This window comes from Heliangelus exortis, chromosome 2 (genome assembly GCF_036169615.1).
Source record: "Heliangelus exortis chromosome 2, bHelExo1.hap1, whole genome shotgun sequence".
In the NCBI taxonomy this organism is placed as follows: Eukaryota; Metazoa; Chordata; class Aves; order Apodiformes; family Trochilidae; genus Heliangelus; species Heliangelus exortis.
Window position 1 is genome coordinate 105,865,395 of NC_092423.1, and position 9,449 is coordinate 105,874,843.

Here is a 9,449-nt window from a genome sequence, read left to right on the forward strand (position 1 = left end):
TTCAACAACTCTTTAACTTCTCATGAAGCAACATTTACTGATCCTATTGAATTCTCTTTCATTTATGCTTCAATCTAATAATGGGTAGATTGTTAAAAAAAAAAAAAAAAAAAAAAAGAAAAGGAAAAAAAAAAAAGGAAAAAAAACACAACAAACTAGAACAATTTACACAGAGAAGTCAGCATATTCTGATCAGAAGGGTAAAACCTAAACACAGCCAGCCTCATTAGAACAGTCTCATTAGTAGCTGAACGTTGCAAACTAAAAAGATTTGCTTGCCATACCAGTGGTGTTCACCAGTGGTGTTCTCCAACAGAGCTAGAAAGACTCCTATAAAATACTCAAGACTTTGACAACAGAAATATTTCAAGGTTACTAAAAGAACAGAACTATTAATTATTAATTACTGTTATTGAGCAATGCCTTTCTCTCCCTTATTTAAAAGCCTTTTTTCTACAAATACATTAGTTTAATGTATTTACTGAAGACTGTCTGGGAAGACTGGGACTTCCATGGAAACTGTTACCATTCCGTACAAACAGGCCTTTAAGCCACCTCAGTTTTGCTCCACTTGGGCCAAGTTTAAATCAACCCACACAAACAGCAAAGACTACGTATTACTGTGCCTTTGTACACATTCATTTGCTACTTAGAGTGTCAAGATAAGGAAGAAGCTCCATGGACTCAAAATATCTCATGGGGTTATCAAAGGACCCAAAAGATTTCCTCTGAATAACAAGTCTGGCATAGTGAGGAAAAAAAACAAACCCCCTTCTTATGCTCAGAAGTACAGGTACTCTGCTATGGATAGATACAGAAATGGCAGACTGAACTGAGAAAGCTGATGCCATTTTATGGAATTTCAATAAAATGGGGGTTTTATCTTTATTTTTAAGCAGTTTATTCTGACTCTCCACAAAAACGAGAGCTGTTGCCCAAGGAAAGGGGACAGGGTCTGCATGATGAAGCTACTTAGGAGGTGGATTCAAGGGCCTTTTGCACCCCACAGCTAATTCAGGTGATTCATGGTAGACTCAATGTTGTCTAGAAGTCCCAGCAGTTTGCATGCCCTGAATAAGATTAACTGTGTTGGAAATTATTAAGCATGCAATAGACAGTAATTGCTTTTTAATCTTGCCACAATATTTGATTCTTTCACTGTAGGGTGCAAGACCATATGGAGAACTGTCAAGTAAAGTTGCAGGATTTAGCTGAACTTAAACTTCATTTATGTACATGAATCTATATATAAATGCATTGATATATTGATATATGGAGTACTTGAAATGTTCTATGTATATTACATTATCAATATTGATGTCAATGAAGTTTTCAGCCAGATAAAATCTGTATGTGTGGACACTCATGTCAGACTGGTCTTGACAAGTCCATTCCCCAAAACCCCGCTGAGGTGAACTGAAGGTACCCAAGGGTGCTCTGCTATATCTAAGTAAGCATTTATCATCCTCTCTTTATACACTCTGTGTACAGAGCTGAAACAAGAAATCTGCCTGTTCTTTCAGTCTGCTAATATCTCTGAAAAGCCATCAGATAGGACCACCAAGTAGCTAGCAGCTGTTTCTTAGGCATCTCTAAATTCAAGATTTTATCTTTTTTTTTTTAAGGTACGGGGGTGATGAACACGATGAAAAAGAATCTGAAGAGTCCAAGCACAGCATCAGGGAGCTGAAGAAATGGCTGTGCTAAGAGACACATCCAGCTGCCAAGCCTGCAGGGGCATCTGATGTAGACAGACAGGATGAAAGATTAGGGAAGGTGTTCCTGGGCTAGGCAGATTTGAGTGATGAGGGAAGTTTGCAAAAGTAAATCAGAAATAAACATACTGAGAGAAGATCAGCACTAGAGAAGAATAAGACAAAGGGGCAATTGAAGTCACAGTTGAGATCTCAGAGATATGAAGAGCAAGTAGGAAGAAGATAAAAAAAAAGAGGAAAAGACAAAATATGAAGGAAAAGTGGCATTAGGTACTATTCTGACAAGAACAGCAAGAAAGAGAAAAGGTGGCAATGAGAATGGTGAGTATGAAAGCAAACAGCCTGTAATATAGTCGGGCAAATACTAACAAGGAGTAGTTTTCTGAATCCCCACAAAATCTACATCTGGTTGGGAATCATTCGCACCACATCTAGGAGAGCCTGAGGAATAATTATGAACATTGCATCCAACAATCAAGTAAAACATTGTGTCTTTTCTGCGACTTAGATTTAGAAAAGCTCCAGGACAGATATTCAGAGGAACAGGGTGGTAAGCACCAGCACCTCACTGGAGCAAAACAGGTATTTTCCTAAACTCACAGCCAACTTTCCATCATTCAGAAACCGCATGCAAACACGAATGCTGTAGGTCTTGAGCAGGGCACTGTGGAAGATAAAAATAGTTCTGCCTACAACAAACACTTGTCTCCACGGGCTCCTAGCGTGGCAGTTGAGTAGCACGAGGCGCGCTTTCCATTTCTTAGCAGAGCATCAAATCACACACTCAGCCACTTGCAGATTAAAGGGAGCTGTCTTACAGCTGTGCCATGAATGATGCAATGAAAGGAGCACATAAAATCCCTGTAAAGATACTTGTCAGTTGGATTCTCCAGACACAGATCATCCCCAAAAAAGCCGCACAACACATAGAGGTATGAAAAACGTAAGAGGGAAAAGAAATTTTAAAATGCCCGTATCTAAACCAATGCATATTGTGAAGATGCAAATATGTTTCATTTTTGTGTCAGCTCTAAAGCAGCATACAGGAGGGGAAGCATTACAGAATGGAACTGTACAAGGATTATAGAGCTAAGCTGCAGAGGTTTAGAGGAGATACAGGTGCTTGAAATAAACAAGAATGGCTCTCTACAGGTTAAACTGGAATAAGAGGCAAGAGCAGATACCAAACAATGATTTTTCACTATATTCTTCACAATGTGCATGACTCAGCCACTGTAGAGAATGCCAAAAATTTTTTTTTTCTTCTTGCTGAGGTGTTGTCACAACAGCAGTCCATTGAGATAAAAGAGTATTCAAAACCACAGTCAGAATTTAAGTTCACTAACCATTCTGTTATTCTCCAGTAGTTTCCATTTTATTATGGAAATGTTTTCACATGGAAATTACTTTATATGTACAAGGACAATCCTCTCTCTTCTGAAGAATATTGTGGCAATACATCAAAGAAACCTGAGAGAAAGCATCTGGTTGCCCAAAAGAACACAGTATATTCTATTTCTACCTTTATTATATTTTCCCTGTTTCTTTTTAATGGTAGATACGTACAGACAGAAGAAAGGAGTAGAAAAAACACAGTAAGAAATGGCAAAAAAACTTGCAAGAAGGGTTAATTATAGGACTAAAAAAAGAAGATAAGGAATGTGAGGAATGTCAGCAAGTACGTAAATCAATAATCTACAGTTATCACTTACATTCCTGAACTACCTTGAAAACCAGGATATCTACTCTTAACAATCCTGACAACAGCAGAAATTTTCAAGGAAAACTCCCCCCAAATTTCTGTTTCTCCCAGCACCCTTGTGTCAACAGCTGATTACAAGGGAACCCTTCTGAGGGAGTCTGCACTACCTCTTTTAGCAGCATTGTAAAAATACCTAGAACCAGCTCAAAAACATTAACAAGCTGAAATGAACGGTTGTGGTCATTATACTTAGTTGAAAAAAAGCTCAAGGTCACTGTCAAACAACATCAGGAATAATGCACTAGGTCCCCCCTCAAAAAGTCTCAAAACCAAACTTCCAGCTCATCCAGCAGATCAATAAAGCCAGGAGATTTGTGTGGTTTTACTGATGCATTTCTTCACAATGGCATCAGCATACTATAAAATAAGACTTTTATAGAGGAAATGGAAGCTGAACAATAGAGACAAGAAGAAATAAAAGTCAAGGCTTCTTAACAAGTTGGGAACATTCCATACTGTTAATGGGAAAAAAAAAAAACAAAACCACAACTAAAAAACAAACAACCTCCTAAATCAAAACAAGCACACAACTAAAACCTAGGATATGCCATAAAGTAACGTGGAACAACAGAAGTGGATCTGCACAGCAAAATAGTGGGTATTAAGAACCTTACTGACACCCACCTTATACACATTATTTTGGGATGGAGAGGAGGTTAACGCAGAGTAACTCTAGACTGGTCCTGTGAACTGAGCATCCACTAGAGGCTAAGAATATCCTGGTTTAGTTTCAGCCATAAAGAATGTAGATCAACCTGTGCTGTAAACCAAAATTGGTAACAACAGAAATTCCCTCAAAAGCTTAATCCTGGATCAACACCAGTTCACCAGAAGTTGCATGATTCTCTATATAAAAAAAATCTTGTAGGTTCAGTATCTAACTCTGTCTCAAACAACTACAGATAAATTAAAAAAAAAAAAAAATATATAGGGTCATTCCACATGACTGTTGCTGATTAGAAGGCTGCTTTTGTCTACAAAAAATAACAATAATTCTCCAAAAGTTGCTTTGCCACATAAACTGTGCAAAACCCACAGAAAATCAGCATACAGAATTATTCCTTAACTGGACTTGCCTGGCATCATGCACGCACAATACGCTTTTGCAACTCTTGCTTTTGCAAATGAAGCTGATAAAATACAATTAGGTAGCTGGGGGCATCTTTTCATGTGACTCAATAAATTTCTTAATACTTTTATGAAGTGCAGCAATTAAAACAAGTCTGTTCTCAGCGCCATTCTACTGCCAAACAGGGTGACACCCACCCAGCTGTCAACATGTATTCAACAGACTTTACAAAAAACTCTTAAATAATGGATGCACTTGTATTGAAAAAACAAACAAACAAACAAAAAGCAAACAAGCAAGCAAGCCTACAGTACCTGTATGTTGTTCTTCAATCCAAACCTGCAGATACATGAAGAGGAGTAGACCAGCTACTCCAAACATCAGTAGAGACACAAAGATTTGTCTTAGGTTCATGACCCTGTTGGACGACTACTTTTCAGCTTTCAGAGGACTCATGGCTCACTTCTCTGAAGTTTTCAGCATGCCTGTATCTTCTTCACTGTGTTCCCCTGAGACACCAACCTGGAATAAGAAGAGATGGAACTAGTTCTTGTGTTATATTTTTATTCTTTACAGAAGGCTGTTTAAATAGCATAGCATATATGAGCTGGAGCTCTCACAAGCTATGACTCTCAGTACTTAGATTTCTGTTCACGGTCTCAAAGGTCCTTCCACCTCTGGATGATTTCAAAACTGAAGTGTTTCCTCAAGCATCAGGAGGGACCATTCCACCTCCAAACTTCATCCACTGCCATAAAGAACCAAGGTGATGCCCCAGATGAGACACCCGAGTTTCAAACCAGCACAGCAGTGCCCAACAACCCTCAGCTGAGAAGCTGGAGCTCAGCTTGCCCTGCGATGGGCAACCCAGCACCCTGCTTCTGGACTGCCTGACCCTGTGTACCCTGCAGTCACCCCTGCAACACAACAATTTCATGGGCCCCAGCATCAGTTCAGCCTATGCTTCAGGGAGTTATATTTTGATGTTTACCCTCAAACATGAATCCAAGTGGAGTTTTGCTGGGTTCAGGAAGGTCAACATAAGACGGTGCCAGTAACATGGCAGAAAGGAATTAATGGATCATCTTTTTGCTCAACTATTTTGCAACAAGAGAAGGACTTGTCAAGGACCCAATTCTTTCCACTGGATTCAACCAAAACAAGATCAAATATAAAATCAAAAAGAGTACTTTCTTGTACAGCAGTTGACACAGAAAAAGGAGGTAATCTACCTGACAGCCAGCCACAAAGGGTCCATAAAATTCTGTTTACAACAAAACATAGAAGATCTTGTGGCTTATGAAAGAGCCACCTCCTTAACCTGAAACAGAATGCATTCACTTTGAGATCATGTTATTAGAGGCTGAAGAACAGCTGTTGCAACTGACCTGAACAGCAAAAGAGTCAGTGTTAAAATCCAATGCAATGAGCACCCTTGTAAGTGCTTATCTGATAGAAGTATCTCATAAACTACCACAAAGAATGCAAAGAAAAACTCAGGCTTTGAAGAAAGACAGACTACGGAAAAATAATTGAAAGAGAAACCTATTAGAAGAGGAGCTTAAGTACGTGTTCATCCAAATAAACAGAAAATGGAATTTTGAAGCATATAGGGACTGTGTGTTCCACAACTTTGTGTTTTTAGGTAACCCAGCACTGGCACATCTATAATTGCTGTTTTTCTAAAAATGCACATACATTTTCTAAAAATGCACACAACGCTCAGCAAGAACTGCCATTAAAAACAGCTGTTGAATAAACAAGCTAACTACATTAGGAAGAGAAAGAAGATTCCAAAAACAACAAAGCCTTGTTCAGAACTTTGCATTTTTTTCCAGTTCTGTGCCATTAAAACTATACACTTCTCCAAAGCACAAAATTGCCTGCAGAAAATGTAAACTAGAGTTTAATCAATTTATATGCAATTGTTCTGTAGAAGACAGATAGCTAGGCATCAACAGAATGAACATGGTGTCTGACATCTTCTGTGTACAGCACATACCTGGTTTGAACCTGGAACACAGAAGGAAGGTGAGTAGGAGATTTTTTCCATCTAGTTCTTTCTATCTTATTCTGCAGAGATAGAATTTCCTACACATTGTATAAATGTACCTGTTTGCAGCTATTATAATGCTGCACATGATTAGAAAGAAGCAGCAAAGATTGAGCTAAAGCAAGGGAAATGCTTAGGGAATTCTCCAGGAAATGTCTTTTGCAAGGGTCTGGGTAGTGGAAGCTCCTTCCAGACAGCTCTTTATTAGCTGTTACCACTTCCACCTTTTCCAGAACTGCCTTCAGCATTCTCAGAGTTGCAGTCTTCCTTATCTTACCAAAAGGTTTACTTATGTCTTTGCACTTAACTGCAGTCCTGCAGCAAACACACTGTTTGTAAGTCTTCAAAAATCTCTCTGCTGAGACAGAAGCTTCTCAGCATAAGCAATACTTAAAGAACCAAGGACCAAGGGATACAAACCTCTTCTGTTTTCCACAGACAAAAGTTGTGTTGTTCTTGTAACAGGACATTGACAGCATCTGGATTAGAAAGAAAAAACAAAACCAAACAAAAAAGACAAATAAATAAAACATAAATGTATGAATTAGTATCTTCAAAAGAAACAAATACCAGGTATTAGAAAGCAGGCTGCAGTTTCTTTTGGAAAAGTTGTTTGAGATTCATAACTTCCTTATAATAAAACCATGATCAACCCAGAAACACGCAACAAATGGTGGCACGCTTCCAAATAAGCCCACTTCTGCGGTTTTGTCACTTGTTCCCATCTCTGACTGCACAAAACTTGCATTTTTATCCCTTTTTTCTGAAAACCAGTGTCCCTGAGTGGGCAAGAAAACCTTTCTCAGGCCACATGGATGATACTGAAAGCAGAGTATCTCACACCACATCTCCATGAGCATTTCCAGGATGTGTAGGCCAGCACTGCCTCTCTCTCTCTCCAGCCAATTGCTCTCATCAGCCCTGACTGCCCCCAACAAGAGAGCTTACACACCAGCATAGTAACATTCAGAAAGCTCATCCAGCTAAAAACTGCTCCAGAATGAAGGAACGGGGACCTTTCTGCCAAAAGAAGTCAGGAAACACTCGTTTAATTGAATTACAGCCGGCAAAGGATTTTACCCAAGGAATAGTGCTGATGGTTTTTTCTTCAGCAATGCCAGCCAGCACATGCATCCATGGCACATGCTGGCACAGGATATACAGCTGACCCTGCCCAAACACCACCATGGTTGCATGAAGCACCATCTACAAGCCCTGCCTCATCACCTTTCAGATGCACAGTAAAATCAGGAACATTTTCAAACAATTTAATCCATGAATAAGAAAACAGATGTCTTTCTTCTTGGGTAATTTCAGTTTTGTATAGATTTAAATAAGATGAAACAGCAGTTTAAGGTGCTTTTTTCTTTTCTTTTTTGTTTTAACTACCAAACACACCCTAAAGTAAATTTATCATTACAGTCACTGCAATTATCTTTATATCAAGGGTTTTCATGATGCTTGCAATTAGTTTAATTTATTTAAATTTATTTTATATGAAACTTTATTCTTTATTTATGTGTTGGCTAAGTTTTAAATTAGTTTTAAACAAGAGTAATGCTAGTTTCAATTAAAACTACCTACTTTAGCACAAGTTAGACTGTAAATACACCAAACTCACTTAAAATCTGAAACTGTTCTCCTACCTGATGAGTTTTTTAAAGGTTTTTCAGCTTGCATAAGGAGCTTAATTTATTTAACATAGTGATTTGTAACCCATGTATGAAAAAATTACAAAGGCATTAAAAAGTCTGTGCCTATGAGTCTCCTAGTAGAACTTGAAAAATGGCCACACAACACTGGCAAATTTGCTCGTTTAGTATTAAAAAGCAGCTGTTGTGGATAACATTCTCTAGCATCTTTGCAAAGAGGAAATACCTGCAAATACTTCCTAATCAAGATGAATTCTCTCTTGTGGCTGTGAAGGAAGAACCAACAAGCAATTACTTCTAACCTAAGAGATCAGTTATACTGAGACAGAAGTTCAGCATTTTCAGTAAGTAAATCTTTCCTTGCCCTCAGTCCTGGGCAATGTGGCTCCACTTAGTGATAGTTTGACCATGCTGCTGGATAGGATGTTTATTACAGGGAAACTAATACAGCCTAAGAAACTGCTGCAATCCTCTCATTTATTGATTCTTTATTTAGCCCAACCTCCTCCCCTCTCTTTTGGAAGTATGGACCAGAATGTCCCATCCATTTAAACATAAACCTGTCCAGAAAACATCACCATGACCCACATATCTCAAAATTCCAAGTCATTTCTGGTACTGAAAAGAGATTACTATGTACTCTTCTTATCCATAATGGAGAACCAGTTTATCCAGCAGACTAAACCACTACATGCCTTGGATAATAACACAGACCTCTTCACAGCAAAAATTTAGAACCTGGCAAATTTATATTAGTTTATTTTTGAGGCAAATTGTTTAATTCCATTGTCAAATTTAAGAGGTTCAGGAATCCACACTTCACTAACATAAAACACTTGAATTTTTCACTATTTGTGTTTTGGGTCCAATTCAAAGAGGCACATTCCTGTAAAGGCCCAACACAAGCAATTGAAATAGCACAACCACCCAAAAATGGGGAGGACTGCATCTCCTGCTTCTGGCATGATTCCTCCTTTCAGTACTTCATCCACCTTTTTCTTCCTGCCAAGCAAATACACCTAAACCTGAGGAGAGGCATCTCCAGCACCCAGCTACCATTCCTGGCTTCTTCCTGTTCCAGACCCACACAGAACCAATGGTCACAGTACATTTTGGCTAACTTGAAGATTTCCTTGCCACTACTACCCTCACCGTCATCTACTTCTGCAATCAGAAACATAAAAGCAAAACAATGTTG

General features: G+C 38.6%; 2 protein-coding genes across 3 annotated transcripts in view; both read right to left on the bottom strand.

Moving 5' to 3' along the window:
* Positions 1–4,991, bottom strand: part of AQP4 (aquaporin 4) — a 112,358-nt gene extending 107,367 nt beyond the window's left edge. Inside the window, exon 1 of the mRNA XM_071737399.1 lies at positions 4,861–4,991. The gene's annotated coding sequence lies outside the window, so the exon portion shown is untranslated. The remainder of the gene's footprint in view (positions 1–4,860) is intronic.
* Positions 1–5,000, bottom strand: part of CHST9 (carbohydrate sulfotransferase 9) — a 79,715-nt gene extending 74,715 nt beyond the window's left edge. The window contains exon 1 of one of the 2 annotated variants that reach the window (XM_071737394.1): positions 4,861–5,000. In XM_071737394.1, coding sequence (XP_071593495.1) covers positions 4,861–4,960 — 100 coding nt within the window. In that variant the 5' untranslated portion in view covers positions 4,961–5,000. The remainder of the gene's footprint in view (positions 1–4,860) is intronic. The other variant, XM_071737397.1, reaches the window with a different exon arrangement.
* Positions 5,001–9,449: the final 4,449 nt, after the last annotated feature.